This window comes from Saccopteryx leptura, chromosome 6 (genome assembly GCF_036850995.1).
Source record: "Saccopteryx leptura isolate mSacLep1 chromosome 6, mSacLep1_pri_phased_curated, whole genome shotgun sequence".
In the NCBI taxonomy this organism is placed as follows: Eukaryota; Metazoa; Chordata; class Mammalia; order Chiroptera; family Emballonuridae; genus Saccopteryx; species Saccopteryx leptura.
In genome coordinates this window covers 152,601,779-152,617,247 of record NC_089508.1, presented here as the reverse complement: position 1 = coordinate 152,617,247, position 15,469 = coordinate 152,601,779, and the positions used below count along the sequence as shown (strand labels likewise).

The 15,469-nt window shown below is 52.3% G+C and overlaps 2 protein-coding genes across 11 annotated transcripts in view; both read left to right on the top strand.

Moving 5' to 3' along the window:
• Window positions 1–5,968, top strand: part of FAM193B (family with sequence similarity 193 member B) — a 39,024-nt gene extending 33,056 nt beyond the window's left edge. For all 10 annotated transcript variants that reach the window (XM_066344571.1, XM_066344567.1, XM_066344570.1 and 7 more), the window contains 4 exons: window positions 1,272–2,295; window positions 2,429–2,504; window positions 3,376–3,473; window positions 5,286–5,968. In XM_066344571.1, the coding sequence (XP_066200668.1) occupies window positions 1,272–2,295; window positions 2,429–2,504; window positions 3,376–3,472 (1,197 nt within the window). In that variant the 3' untranslated portion in view covers window position 3,473; window positions 5,286–5,968. The remainder of the gene's footprint in view (window positions 1–1,271; window positions 2,296–2,428; window positions 2,505–3,375; window positions 3,474–5,285) is intronic.
• Window positions 5,969–9,575: 3,607 nt separating this feature from the next.
• On the top strand, window positions 9,576–15,469 carry DDX41 (DEAD-box helicase 41). Its single transcript, XM_066342697.1, has 17 exons — window positions 9,576–9,666; window positions 9,760–9,870; window positions 10,109–10,268; window positions 10,346–10,420; window positions 10,551–10,611; window positions 10,736–10,872; window positions 11,495–11,567; window positions 11,686–11,839; window positions 11,915–12,051; window positions 12,875–13,037; window positions 13,155–13,286; window positions 13,569–13,640; window positions 13,774–13,870; window positions 13,999–14,148; window positions 14,228–14,299; window positions 14,401–14,511; window positions 14,681–15,469. Exons 1-17 carry the CDS (start codon window positions 9,640–9,642, stop codon window positions 14,815–14,817), a joined length of 1,869 nt encoding a protein of 622 aa, XP_066198794.1. The 5' UTR covers window positions 9,576–9,639; the 3' UTR covers window positions 14,818–15,469.

The window sequence follows — 15,469 nt, the reverse complement described above, 5'->3', positions numbered from 1 at the left end:
AAGGTGTAGCCTTACTTGTGCCCAGGGAAAGCAACACACACCCTCGCAGGTGTCCTCATAGAAATCCTATGAGGTATAGGTAGGTCGCTTTTCTCCCAAATTTACAAATGGGGATAGTAAGGTTCAAAGAAAATGAGTGATTTGTCCAAGGTCTCACAGTTTTGGTTCTAGTCAGTTATGGAACCAGTGTTCAAAAAAGATGAGAGAATAACAATTGTGTGCCCACTTGGCTACAGGATCACCCTCTTTAAGTTGACAGTATCGTGGTAGCAAGCCCTCTTTTTCTCTCTCCACTTTCCTTTTCCTGTTTCTCCCTCATCACTCCAAAATTAGCTGGAAATTTGTGAAATTGTGGAAGTCATCCAGTCCCTGGCACAATACCACCACCTCTTTCCCCTAGGCCTTTGACATCTGTCTCCTATCTCCCTCTGAAGGCCTCCTCGGCTTGCAGTTGTCTTGAGGTTGAGCAAAGGGGTGGGGTGACTCAGCCCACAGACTTTCCTTTTCACTCTCCAGATCTGGCTCTGTCAACACTGATTGGCAGGGTCCAGTCGCCCAGGCCTCACCTGAGCAAAGAGGCTGCTTTTACATCTTGTCCTGGGGGCCCCATGTGGCTGTCCATTGTATGCGTTGGGGCACACTTTAGGCATGGCCTTGACTACTTGAGGCCAACTGAGCAATGAGTGGCCTTACTATAAGAACTTGGCCCTTGCCAGTAGCGCCTTACACAGCATCAGGGAGGCACACATTCCCAGCCACCCAGAGCAGCTTGAGCTACCGTGGCAGTCTCACGACCCCATGTGTTCCTTCCTGAAAGACCCACACGATGGCACCGCTTTTATCCCTACAGCAGCAGAATGGAGGGAATGCCTCTATAGCAGCCACATTCCTCACGTGTCTCCACTTTGAGATTCACTCCAGAGTTGTTCCCATTTTGCACATAAGTCCACTGAGACTCAGCAAATAGGTGGATTGCTGAAGCTGAGGCCTAGGATTAAGATTCAGTGAGCTATGTCCCTACTCCTTTGAGTCCAGCCTTCTTAGGTCCTAGGACCGACACTGGAGCTCTGAGTCTGTCTCCACCCCCAAGACGTGTACCAGTCTGACTGCACTTCATCTTCATTCCTGCAGGGTGGACAAGCAGGCTCGGATTGTGAGGCCATGCCTCTAGCCAGTTAGTGGCAGAGCTGGGCCTCAGCCTGGTGTGTCAAGTGTCACCATGTGCCTGGTAGATGCCAAGCCCCTGCTGAAACTGCCTCTTGTATTGGCAGGAAAAGGAGAAGGCCCAATTGGCAGCAGAAGCTCTAAAGCAGGTGAATCGTGATGTTTCTGGAAGCCGGAAGCCGAGGCCTGCCGGAGAGAGGCTTTTGGAATGGCCTGACCGGGAGCTAGATCGGGTAAACAGCTTCCTGAGCAGCCGTCTACAGGAGATCAAGAACACTGTCAAGGACTCCATTTGTTCCAGCATCAGTGTGTGTGAACTCAACACGGACAGCAATGGCTTCTCTAAGGAGGAGGCTGCTGAGCCAGAGACCCAGAGTCTACCCCTTGCGAACCTCAATGGCTCCTCAGAGCACCAGCCTGATATCAGCCTTGACCTGTCCCCTTTGACTTTGGGCTCCCCTCAGAACCACACGTTACAAGCTCCAAGCGAGTCAGCCCCACCATGGGCAGAAATGAGAGGCACCCAACCACCGTGGACAGAGGTGAGGGGTCCCCCTCCTGGTATCACCCCTGAGAACGGGCTAGTGAGGAGACTAAACACCGTGCCCAACCTGTCCAGGGTGATTTGGGTCAAAACACCCAAGCCAGGCAACAGCAGCTCTGAGGAGCCAAGCCCAAAGGAAGTCCCTAGTTGCAAGCAGGAGCTGCCTGAGCCTGGGGCCTCAGGTGGAAAGCCACGGAAAGGCAAGAGACAGGGCAATCAGTCCAAGAAGAGTGAGGCGAGTCCAGCATCCCGGTCCTCGGCCAGCCTGGAGGCTCCCGGTGCTAAGGGCCAGATCTCCAGCCCCAAGCAGCCAGGCAAGGCCCCGGAGCCTCCCAAAGTGGGCAACTGTGCTGAGGCCAGAGAGGGGAGTCGGGGGAACCAGCCAGGACCAAGTTGGGCTGGCAGCCCCAAAGCTGACAAGGAGAAGGGCAGCTCCTGGAGAAACTGGCCAGGTGAGGCCAAGGCATGGCCTTCACAACAGGAGTCTGTGCAGCCTCCAGGCCCAGCAAGGCCACAGAACTTGCCGCAGGGCAAGGGCCGCAGTCGCCGCAGCCGCAACAAGCAGGAGAAGTTGGCCTCCTCCTTGGGTGAGTGCACCAGGAACACTGGCTGACCCCCACCCTGCCAGGCCACGGGGTGGTGGGCAGTCCTCGTGTGTGGGCAGCACTGACCCAGAGGCCTGGCTGTGGGCACTGAGCCCTCCTGGCTGTGTCTTCCTAGACGATGTGTTCCTGCCCAAGGACATGGATGGGATGGAGATGGATGAGACTGACCGGGAAGTGGAATACTTCAAGAGGTAGGTGTGGATCGCCTGCCGTCCTACCCACATCCTCACCTTTCAAAAAGGCCTCTCACTTAGCCCTGAGCACTAGGATGGAGGGCCTCTCCAGCCCTTCCAAGCTTTTTCCCCACCAGCCTATGTACAAGAATCCAGGTAGCCACTTGGCAGGACAGGGCATCTGGGAAAATGCAAGGGACCAAGTGAAGGAGGCAAGCATGTCAGGACCCAGGAACCAGGCCTTTTTTGGTGTCATTCACTTTGTTTAATCACTTGTACTTCCTCTGCTCCGCCGAGGCAGAGTTGTGGGGCAGAGGTGAATCTAATAGTCTAGACAGGGAGAGAGCAAAACACACAGTGTGGCAACATGCGCTCTGAACTGGAGTGAGGGCATGGGGCTGGAGGAGTGGCTAGGAGAGGGCCTGCAGACCAAGTTAAGGGGTGGGGGCGGGCAAGGAAGCCCTCCCAGAAGAGGTGGTAACCAAGCTAAAACTCGAGGAATAAGAATGAGTGGGCCAGGAAAAATGAAAGGACATTTCTGACACCGGGATCAGCACATACAAAGGGTCGAGAGTGAAAGAAACACTCCCTGAGGGGAATGGAAGGCAGCCCAGTGTCGTTGGAGTACCACACAGGGTGAGGAGGCCGTGTCCAAAGGCAGTGTTCACTCTTCCCGTACACTGTCATCTGGGTGTGTGCATGTCCCACCCAGATGGTTGCCCCCCAGCACAGCTCCCATACTTGCTAGACCTCACTACTCAGGAGCTGGAAGAGTCATGCAGAGCCAACCTGACTTCTTTAGTGACCAGGAAGCACTGGTCTAGGAGAGGGTCCAGTAGGCAGGGGGAATCTCTGATTACACTTCTGTGTCATACTCCAAACCTGATAGATTCTGCTTGGATTCTGCAAAGCAAACACGTCAGAAAGTTGCTGTGAACTGGACCAACTTCAGCCTCAAGAAAACCACTCCCAGCACAGCTCAATGAGGTATAGAGACCCCCAACTGTCGCATGTACCCTTCCCAATGCTCTGCCAGCTTCTGTGTCCCCACCAGACCATTTCATGCTCTGAGGCACAGGGAGTCGGACTAGGGGTTTGGCATCCCTGGCCCCTGGACCTCCACGATGACAGCCCAGCAAGCTGTGCTCTCTGGACACAGAGGCCTCGTCTCTTCTGCGGCCATTTACCCCCAGGCCTCTGTGCTTTCATCGCTCCTCCCTGGGCCAGGCCCTCCTGTGAGCCCTCCTGCCCATGTTTCTGAAGGGCACCTTCCTATACTGCCATCCCCTGGGGTATCTCTACCAGGCCTCTACTTCCCCTGCCAGCAGCCTCCCAAAAGATCTGACTACCACGGGCTCCCGCAGGCTGTGCCTACCCCTGACATCAGCCTCAGGCTTGAACCTCACTTGCTGGGCCTGGCTCCTCCATGCAGGCTACGATGGCCAAGCTGGACGAAGGGCTTAGAGGTCATTTAGCATGGAGATGTGAGTGGGTACTCTCCCTCAGCAGGAGTTCCCAAGAGGAAATTGATAGCAAAGTTGCCTCCTAGAAGAAGACACCTGGTCCCCAGCTGACTCTGGCCTCCCCTTCCAGACACCTGCACAAGCCCTTTTGTCTGAATTATTGACCAATGATGTTCTGAACTGAGAACTAAAGACTTGAGAAGGCACTGACTGGGCTGAGAACCATAGTCCCACAGAGAAGGGTGATTGGCAGACAGGCTTTGATGCTGAGTTTGGGGCTTAATGGCTGTGCAGTGCCATATCTCAACCCTAAGCTGTGTCTCTGCAGTCAGGCCTTTTCTGGTTGACAACTAACTACACAGTGCCCTGAAGACAGCAGGATGCTGGGCAGGCGGGCTGAGCCCTGGGAGCCTTCAGGAGGGTAGCTGCACCTGTCCTCCTCTTCCCAGTGCCAGGGCAGCTCCTTTCTGGGCCAGGCTGGCAGACTTCTGGATCCTCGGCTGAGTCTCCTTTTCCCACTTTGGAGCTGGGCTCCTGTGGCGCCCTTGTGCTGCACCAGAGTCAGAACTTTCCTCAGACTCGCCTCAATCCTGCTACTCTGAGAGGCTGAGCTCCCTGATCCCTTGCCAAACTGAGATATCCACACCCCCAAGAGCTTCTGCCGGGGTCAGGGTGCCTTCTTGCCTCTCTTCTCCACTTCCACTGGAACCAGGAGTGGCAGGGACCTCAGGCACTCTCATCTGTTGTCCCTTCTAAGAATAACGGGTGCACTTTCTCGCATAGGCCCAGTGCCTCTGTTATCCAGGAAACCTCATCCAGCTGTATTTTCCCTCTTTGGCTGATCACTTTTGTAAGACAGGAGATGCTCCCTCCCCAGTCTACTTTGTCTTGACCCTCCTCAGAGCCTGACCGGGAGCCCTGAGTGCGAGAGAGAGCAGTGCTGGCCCAGACCTGGGACCAGCCCAGGCTGTGTGCTGGGAGCTTGAGGCAGGAGTCTGAGCACAGAAGCTGCCTCCCCGGCCTGTCACCAGGAAAGCACATACCACAGGCTGGCCTTTTCCTCCCCGTTGGCCACAGGACAGATCATGAGCTCTTCAGGGATGGACCCAAGTTCCTTGAGATCTAGGATGATGTTTCACATGTTGATAGAACACCAGGACCAGGGCTGCTTCCTGACAGGGTCTTAAATGTTCAGCCTTTGCTGGAGGTGATTGAGGAAGTCTGTGGTAGCAAAAGTAGGAGACAGCTGTTCTTGCCTCTGTGGGGACCCATGGAGACCCAGAGCTGGCATGAGAAGGCCATTATTCACCATGTGGCCATGATCTTGTTTTCTCAGCCCCTGCTGGGTCCAGCTTCTTCAGGGTGTGTGAGACCCCCAACTGCCAGCTGAAGGTCTACAGTTTCTTCCTTCTTCACATCTCCACCCACCTGCCCAAGACCCTCCCGGCTCCTTGTCATCCTGAACCAACCAAAAGCTGAGCGGATGTGTGCTGGGCTGGGGCCCCTCAGGACCTCCACAGAGCCGCCTCCTGGTGCTACGCAGCCTCCGTACTCAGAGCCTGGGGGCTGGGCTGGCCTGTGGGCTGGGGACTGATGGTACTGCTGGCCCAAAACTGCTCTTTTTGTGTTTGATTTTGGTTTTTGTTTGTTTTATTTTATTTTTTAATTCTTTACTTTTGATACTGTGAAGATCTTTCCTGTCGAAAGATAAAGCAACATTTTGACACAGAGTTGGTTTGTTGGTCATTTGCTGGACTGGTTCAAGGGTGAGGTAAGGGATGTAATCAGAAGCATGGTGTCTGCCTTAGTCACTAATCATGTTAGGTATGTACTGTGTATCCATGGTTTGGCATTGTTTCCACTTAATTCTTGTAGCTGTTTGTAAAGCCAGTAGCCACGGCCACCATCACAACCGTGTGGCCAACGCAAGTTCAGGTTTGATTTGGACAGACGGTAATGAAACAACAAAGCCAAGAACTGGTGGGCCATTACCTTTCATCCCAGCTCACAACTGGCGGGCGAGAAATACACAGTGGGAAAACACTTCCCTTTCTATGCAGGGCTCCCAAAGCCACTGACTTATCTGAGTATTCCTAGAATCAATGGTTTCTACCTCACCAGCCTTATTCACCTCTGTTCCCCATCTCCTTCTCTCTGCACAAACTCTGCACAAACTGGCTTCTCCTTCAGCACTCCGCCATCTTGGCTGCCTCTTCTATGCAATGCTAATTTCAGGAACCCAGAGAGAGAACCCCTGGTCTCCCTTATTTTATAGTGTAGAAATTAAAGCCTTTAAGCCAGTATACAAATAAGGAAGTCTCTGATACAAAGTCACTTATTTGAGGCATAAATGGGATTCCTCATGAGAGTGCACCACCTCACATCATGCAACAGTCAAGGGTGTGGGGAAAAGCTTAGTGTTGAGAAGATCTTAGTATTAAAAGCACAGGAGAGGCTTAGTCTTAAAACTAAGCCTTAGGCCAGGGGTAGTCAACCTTTTTATACCTACTGCCCACTTTTGTATCTCTGTTAGTAAAATTTTCTAACCGCCCACCAGTTCCACAGTAATGGTGATTTATAAAGTAGAGAAGTAACTTTCCTTTATAAAATTTATAAAGCAGTTACAGCAAGTTAAAGCATATAATAATAATTACTTTCCAAATACTTTATGTCAGATTTTTGCTAAGTTTGGCAGAATAAATCTTTATAAAACAACTTACTATAGTTAAATCTATCTTTTTATTTATACTTTGGTTGCTCTACTACCACCCACCATGAAAGCTGGAATGCCCACTAGTGGGCGGTAGGGACCAGGTTGACTACCACTGCTTAGGCTATAAGGATCCCACCTGCTTACAGCCTGTCTCCCACACCTAATGCAGAGTATAAGTGAGCAAACATATACATATTTGCAAACTTATTTGACCCACACTGTTCTAAGTAGAACTGTGGGGAATTTTATAGAAGAAACTAAAGCTAAGACAGGAAAGTGACTCTAGTGAGCTCAGTCTGGCTGACTAGAGTTAGAACACAGGCTCTGCCCTTTCCTCTGGTTGGGAGGCCTTGTATGCCTTTTCCCCACATTCTGCCTGTTTCCCCTTCTGTAAAATGGATGCGTTGGAGGAACAGGACTTGGCCTGTGGGCAGCTAATGTAAGAAGGGTCCTGGGGAAGGCTTGAGGCCTTAATGGATAGTGCACCAGTAGCCTGGGTGGGGTTATCAGGGAAAGTGGAAAGGTAGATGGGGTTTTTATAAATTATATCTGACTTTCCAGTGGTAATGAGACATGTAGCTTCCTTGAGTACTTGAGAGTTAAGAGGATAACGAACCCTTCTGTAAAGTAAAGCAAACTATCTCTGCCTGCCCCAGTAGATATGGTTTGTAAATTTAGGTTTTAATATAAGTTTGCTAAAAATGCCTCACACACATGTGTGTCCCAACTGCTTGCCCCTAATGTTGTTTTCTCAGCTGAAATCAACTCTTACTTGAGCTCACGTGGGATGTGATGGAGGCAGTAGCCACACAATCACTACGATTCCTTTATGGAGCGTTAGCGGAGGAGGAAGAGGAAAGGAAGAATGAAGGAGGAGGAGGAGGGGAAGAAGAAGGAGGAGGAGAAAGAAGAGGAAGAAGGAGGAGGAAGGAGAGGAAGAAGAAGGAAAAGAAGTAGTAGTAAAACAACATTGCCCACAGGCTCAAAATTCCCGGTCCCCAGCCTTTCCCAATCCCCAAGGAAGTATGGACACTCCTGTGAAACCTTTCTCTGTATATTTATTACCTGTGTTTCTCACCCTCTTAATTGTTGCACCAGCCTCTGCCCTGCAGTTGAATTGGCACAGCTATGTAAAATTCTGCCTTATTTGAAAATTGCAGGTCTGATTGAAGCAGCACTTTTCCTACAGATAAAAGACTTATGTGAGTGGCATTCTGGGCCCTCTGGGCTTGGCCTTTGCCTCCAGCACTCCAGCCACACCTGCAACCTCAGTATCCAACTAGGCCTGGCACCCTTAGATCTCCTTACTTTTGCTTACATACTTCCCTCTTCTCAGATTATGCTTCCTTCAAAAGTTCCTGCTTGTCCTTCACATCCCAGTTGAGAAGCCACTTTACTATGAGAATCAATTTGCCCTGCCTTTGTGATAATTCCAAAAGTGATACCATGTCTTTTGATACTTTTCCTTAACTTCAAGACTGGTTATCTCTATTTTCTGTCTCTTCGACTAATCCATAATCTCACAAGCCAGGTTTGTGTCTTGTTCATTTTTTAACTGCTTTAGCACCACACAGTAGCCAGCACATTCTGAGATTCCACACTTCCCTGGAAGCTCAGATGTAGTGCCTCCTACAAGCCCTCTCAGGTTCAGTCTGAGCTTCGTTACAGCATTTACAATAATTGCTGACATGCACATGTGCAGACCTGCAGTTAAAAACCACTGTCATCAGTATTTTACTTACCCCTCACTACTCTGAATTTAGGTGTCTCAGATGAGAACACCAGTCATCAGCAATGCTTCGGTCATTTATTTTTAAAACTTTTAAATTTACCGATTTTAAGATTTTATGGAATTTTTTTTTCCCAGAAATGTAGGCGGCTTGAAAAGGGGGAGCGGGAAACATCAACTCGCTTCTCGCGTGTGCCTTAGTGGGCAAGCTCAGGGTCCGGATCGCCACTTCATCCAATGCACCCCTATAGGTCAGGCTATTTATTGATTTTAGAGAGAGAAGAAGGAAGTTCCTGTATGCCCCCTGACCAATAGCGTAGTCGCAACCTTAGCCCATCTAGAAGATGCTCCAATAAGGTGACCAACTTCTTTACAATGAAAAGGAGGACAAAAATAAATTGAAGGAAACAATATCGTAAATAAACTTTTTTCATTGCAACAATACACTATAATATAAATGCATAATAAAAACATTTGTAATATTTTATATTGCAATTATGCTTACATGCCTATTAATTTTTAATAATTGTAAGAAAAAAAGCACTCATTTAGATACAAATACATCACGTCACACAATGGATCGACTGCATTAATCGAATACGGACATTTACAGATTAGTCCTCCAATATCAAGGAGGACATGTAGGAGGACATTTCAAGGGAGAACGGAACTTACAAAAGAAAGACTGTCCTCCCTAAAGGAGGACGATTGGTCATCTTATGCTCCAACCAACTGAGCTGTCCCACCAAAGCATTGCTTGCGTCATTGATTCCGAAAGCCTCATTCTGCCCTTCTGCCCTGCGGTAGGGTAAGAGTGGGGCGAGTGGTGACGGGGACATCTGGGCCAGAGCTTCTCCGCCACTAGAGGGCGCAGTGTACACTGTGGGTCGCGCCACGTGAAGTCATTCTCTGAGCGAGACTGGGCACCTAGCGGGATCTGCGGTCTTCACTAGGGGCACCTCCCCCCGCCACTGGGCTTGATGTGAGCCTTTAGCGCATGCTCCAAATCTTCCAGCGTCTCGCAAAGCTTTGCCTAACGCTTTCGCCCTCGGTCCTGGCCTCAGCTCTGTAGCCACACAGAGGTACTGACACCGCGCCGCAGGACGTCCGCCCTGGAAAAAGTTTGACCCTCGGTGCGATCCGGCACTCAGAGTTCGTTGCTAAGCGCCGACGTCTGCTTCTTTATATCTGGTTGGATCTCAGGGTAAGGCGTGGTTTTTGCTGTGGGGCGCATGCGTGCAGAAAAGGATGGAGGAGTCGGAACCTGAACGGAAGGTGGGAGAGAGATTGGGGTCCGCGTGGGTGGCGAGAGGCAATGAAGATGGAGGTGGGAGTGGGGAGCCGGGCTTGAGTCATGTATCTCTGCAGCGGGCTCGTACCGACGAGGCGACTGCCGCAGGAAGCGGCTCTGAGGCGGAGATTGAGGACGACGAGGATTATGTACCCTATGTGCCATTGCGACAGCGCCGGCAGCTGCTGGTGAGGGCCGGGGAGGAATGTGGGTGGGGGGTGGGGATTCGCATGGGGATAGGGGCGACCCTTGTCTGCGGGTTGAGGCGTCAGTACACGGGAGCGTGACCCTCAGACACACGAGGAACTGGCGACCTAGTCTGAGGAGTAGGGCCGCACCACCTCAGAGCACGATCCCCAAAGCCAGGATCCTCACTTAGCTCCTGGCGCGATGCCCCGCTCTGAGGGGGCTCTGGGGTAACCTTAGCTCCAGAAGCTGCTGCAGCGAAGACGCAAAGGAGCTGCGGAGGAGGAGCAGCAGGACAGCGGCAGTGATCACCGGGGAGATGAGGACGATATCCCACTGGGCCCACAGTCCAATGTCAGCCTCCTGGATCAGCACCAGCACCTCAAAGAGAAGGCTGAAGGTGGGCTCAGTGGCTGCCAGTGGCTCACCTTGGTGCACTTTTGATGTCTGTCTGACATTGTCTGCTTTTTCTCTCAGCCCGCAAGGAGTCTGCCAAGGAGAAGCAGCTGAAGGAAGAGGAGAAGATCCTGGAGAGTGTGGCTGAGGGCCGAGGTATGGTTGTAGCTGGGGCAGGGGGAGGAGGTGGACTGAGCCTCCTCCCCCAACCCCAGGCATGTTGTATCTCAAGGGGCCTGGCCTCTAGGAAGCAGAAGCCAGCCCTGAGACACATCTCTCTTCTCAGCCTTGATGTCAGTGAAGGAGATGGCTAAGGGAATCACATACGATGATCCAATCAAAACCAGGTGTGTCTTTACAATCTGTAGAAAAGCAGTTACTCTTATCTGGAATAGCATGTGGCTGAGACTGGCAGGAACGTGCCAAAGCTAGCTATGCCCAGGGCTTCTCACTCCTACCACCCGCTCACAGTTGGACACCTCCCCGTTACATCCTGGGCATGTCTGAAGAGCGGCATGAGCGTGTACGGAAGAAGTACCACATCCTGGTGGAAGGAGATGGTATCCCACCACCCATCAAGAGCTTCAAGGAAATGAAATTTCCTGCAGGTATCTGGGGAGTGGGAGAGGCACCTCACTTTGATAGTCAACATCTGTGAGGTTGTATCCAGGCCCCATTGAGCTCAGCACCTGCAGTATAGCCAGAGAGATAGATGGATTTCAGGTGGGAGTTCTTTAAGCTCCTTTTTCAGTTTTGCCAGCTGAACGTATTCTCTATTCAGTACTATTAGAGACCTTAATTGAGTAAGTGAGGCTGGCCGTAGACAGACCTGGGTATGAATGCTGCCTCAACTTAGCCTAGGGCAGTGGTTGGCAAACTCATTAGTCAACAGAGCCAAATATCAACAGTAAAATGATTGAAATTTCTTTTGAGAGCCAAATTTTGTAAACTTAAACTATATAAGTAGGCATATTCCTTATCGAGGTAGCACTCTCATGTGGTATTTTGTGAAAGAGACACGCTCAAGGAACAAAAGAGCCGCATGTGGCTCCCAAGCTGCAGTTTGCCAAGGGACTTTGTATAGATCTGTCAGTCTTTCCTTCCCTCTCTCTCCTTGGGCCTCAGTTTCATCATCTGTAACTTGAGGGGAATAGTGGCAGTTTTACAGGCTTTAGGGCCTGAAAAAGTACCTGTGAGACCCAAGGATGACGTCAGGATTGTTTTCCATAGCCATTCTGAGAGGTCTGAAGAAGAAAGGCATCCACCACCCGACACCTATTCAGATCCAGGGCATCCCCACCATGTGAGTATGGACCTGGGGGCCCTGAGGAGGGTGGTGACAGGCAAGAGCAGATGTCCATCTGGAGAAGCAGTCCCTGTGTTCTACTGAGCCTGACCCACAGCCTGTCCTCTGCCAACAGTCTGTCTGGCCGTGACATGATAGGCATCGCCTTCACGGGTTCAGGCAAGACGTTGGTGTTCACTTTACCCGTCATTATGTTCTGCCTGGAACAAGAGAAGAGGTTACCTTTCTCCAAACGTGAAGGGCCCTATGGACTCATTATCTGCCCCTCGGTAAGACAAGCTGGCCTGGAGGGCAGGGTACCAATGAGACTGTCTTCTGGTACCAGCCTCTGTCTCTCTCTGCAGCGAGAGCTGGCCCGGCAGACCCATGGCATCCTGGAATATTACTGCCGCTTGCTGCAAGAGGACAGCTCGCCACTCCTGCGCTGTGCGCTTTGCATTGGGGGCATGTCTGTCAAAGAGCAGATGGAGACCATCCGACAGTGAGCATAAGTACCCCTCACCCCAGGGCCTCCCCAAAACCGCTAGATAAGCTAAAAGATCCTTTGCTTTAGCTACTCTGCAGGTCCTCACAGAGGCCTAATTCAAAGAGCCCTCAGTCTCATGGAGAGGTCGGTTCAGGTGGGACAAGGAATGTTGTGAGGGACTCTGGGGACACAGCAGGTAGAACAAAGATATCTGGGAAGTCAGGGGATCCGGGTATTCCAGGCAGAAAGTATAGAGGTTGGGGGACCCAGAGGGTCCAAGAAGGTTAGGATCATTCAGTGTATAGTCCAGCAAGGAGGCTGAGGCATTCTGAGGCAGGGCTGAACCCGTGCCCTGGCCACACAGTGCAATCCCCAGCAAGTATCACTAGCTATCTGGGGTCACAGATTGTACCCCACCCAGTCCCTGCTTGACAGGCATTCCCAGTCTCAAGGAAGATGCAGACATAGAACAGTTAAATTCAGCATGTCAAGAAAGTGAGCCCTTCCAGATCTACAGAGTGATCTGGGGGAGTGCAGGCTGAAGCCTGTCTGGAGATTCAAAATAGTCCTCTCCTGAGGGAAAGAGGAATGACCTGGAAGAAGGGGGAAGAATGTGCCAGAGTTGACTATATGGGTGGGAAAGTTCTGGAGTACAGCTAGCTTTGGTTGAGAAGGCTGTAGCCTGCTCCAGTAGAGATGTATGCTGCACGTAGGGCAAGGCAGTGGGAGTGATGAGGAGGCGACAGGTGAGGAGGCCAGAGGATGGAAGTCACAGTGCCAGCCTTTAAGTAGGGCTGAGCAGGTGGCCCCAACCTCAGGGTCTCTCCTTGGTCCCCAGTGGTGTGCACATGATGGTGGCCACCCCTGGGCGCCTCATGGATCTACTGCAAAAGAAGATGATCAGCCTAGACATTTGTCGCTACCTGGCCCTGGACGAGGCTGACCGCATGATTGACATGGGCTTCGAGGGTGACATTCGCACCATCTTCTCCTACTTCAAGGTGCCTGTCCCTGTCTGGCCAGGGCACTTCTGCCACCCTCAGGGCTGCCCACCCATTGTCCCAGCTCCTTAGCCCCTGCACCCATGTGCCTTCAGCCCCAGCTCTCCCCTTTCTCAGGGCCAGCGACAGACCCTACTCTTCAGTGCCACCATGCCTAAGAAGATACAGAACTTTGCCAAGAGTGCCTTGGTGAAGCCCGTCACTATCAATGTGGGGCGTGCTGGGGCTGCCAGCCTGGATGTCATACAGGTGGGCACGTGCTCCTACGGGCAGTGTCACTGCTGAGGACTAAGGCTGGCAAGGCTCCCTTGAGACTGATTGGAATAGGGTGGGTGGTCCACCTTGTAGGCAGTGGGGATTTTATTCAAAGTCCCATCCCTTAGTGGAAAACATTCTTAGGGTGCCTAACCCTTGGTGGCAAGAGGCTTCTGATCACCTCCTGGCCAGGATTGGGGGACCCAGCCTCCCTGGCAGGGCCACTGCTGGTGAGCCTGTTCTCAGGATGCCCTGACTTGGCCCCTGTGGTGGCAGGAGGTGGAATATGTGAAGGAGGAGGCCAAGATGGTGTACCTGCTTGAGTGCCTACAGAAGACACCACCACCTGTGAGTACAACCAGCCAGGCTGGCCCAGGATCCCCAGGATGAAGGGTGAGGGCAGTAGGGGTAGCACACTGGGGAAGGTTGGGGGTGCTGGACAGATACAGTCACTGTAACGAGAGTCAACCTTCCTGGACAGGTGCTCATCTTTGCAGAGAAGAAGGCAGATGTGGACGCTATCCATGAGTACCTGTTGCTGAAGGGTGTTGAGGCCGTGGCCATTCATGGGGGCAAAGGTCAGGGTGGCACATGATCCCTGCTGCTATAGCACTTCTTACCTAATCCCTTCCTCTGCCTGGCTGGCTTGCCACTACTATCCCGACCCCTGCTGTCGCTCTGACAGCTCCTGCCTGACCCTCCCCAGACCAGGAGGAACGGACCAAAGCCATTGAAGCATTCCGGGAGGGCAAGAAGGATGTCCTAGTGGCCACCGATGTAGCCTCCAAGGGCCTAGACTTCCCTGCTATCCAGCACGTCATCAATTACGACATGCCTGAGGAGATCGAGAACTATGGTGGGAGTTCAAGGGACTGGGGTGTGGGCCAGGCCCCAGCCCTGGGCAGTGGGCCAGAGGCTGTTTCCTCTCTTTGCAGTGCACAGAATTGGCCGCACCGGACGCTCGGGAAACACAGGCATTGCCACCACGTTCATCAACAAGGCCTGCGGTGAGTCTGCTGCCAGGGCCATCTCAGCTGTCCCCCAAATCCCCCAGGTCCTTGTTACAGGGCCCAGGGTTGGACCTAATGGTTCCCCACTGCCCCCACAGATGAGTCAGTGCTGATGGACCTCAAAGCCCTGCTACTGGAAGCCAAACAGAAGATGCCACCTGTGCTGCAGGTGCTGCACTGTGGGGATGAGTCCATGCTGGACATTGGAGGTGACTGCAGTGCAGAAGACAGTAGTCCGGCAGGGCATGACAGGAACATGAAACAATTCCACACTGCACATCAGTGGACGGGGAGTCAGAAGGGGGCCGGAGGCCTGAGGCATGGAGCCTGGCCCTATCACTGTGCTGACTCCCATTCCCCAATATCCCATTCCTCCAGGAGAACGTGGCTGTGCCTTCTGTGGTGGCCTGGGCCATCGGATCACCGACTGCCCCAAACTCGAAGCCATGCAGACCAAGCAGGTCAGCAACATTGGCCGCAAGGACTACCTGGCCCACAGTTCCATGGACTTCTAGCTACCTGTTATCCCTTCTCTCCAAGAGGCCTCAGTCACTGGGTTCCAGCTGCCTGCCACACACCAGCCCCCTGGACAAGAAGCCTGTATCCTCCATCCAGCTGGCCTGGGCTGGCTGCACTTGGCTACCTGCCCTCTGTGCCCCCAGAATTAATACTTTTGCTTCCTCTACCCCAGCTGCCATTAAAACACAAGCCTTGCCTGACCTGTGGTGGCGCAGTGGATAAAGCGTCGACCTGGAATGCTGAGGTCGCTGGTTCAAAACCCTGGGCTTGCCTGGTCAAGGCACATACGGGAGTTGATGCTTCCTGCTCCTCTCCCTGTTCTATCTCTTTCCTCTCTCTCTCCCCCTCCAATAAAAATGGATAAATAAAATCTTTTTTAAAAAAACACACAAGCGCCTGACCAGGTGGTGGCGCAGTGGATAGAGCGTCGGACTGGGATGAGGAAGGACCCAGGTTTGAGACCCCGAGGTCACCAGCTTGAGCGCGGGCTCATCTGGTTTGAGCAAAGAGCTCACCAGCTTGGACCCAAGGTCGCTGGCTCCAGCAGGGGGTTACTCGGTCTGCTGAAGGCCCGCAGTCAAGGCACATGTGAGAAAGCAATCAATGAACAACTAAGAAGTCGCAACACGCAAGGAGAAACTGATGATT

Coding starts and splice junctions, on each gene's coding strand:
- DDX41 (XM_066342697.1), top strand. CDS start 9,640: ATGGAGGAGTCGGAACCTGAACGGAAG. Junction 13,038..13,154: donor CCATCTTCTCCTACTTCAAG/GTGCCTGTCCCT, acceptor CCCCTTTCTCAG/GGCCAGCGACAGACCCTACT. Junction 14,512..14,680: donor GTCCATGCTGGACATTGGAG/GTGACTGCAGTG, acceptor CCATTCCTCCAG/GAGAACGTGGCTGTGCCTTC.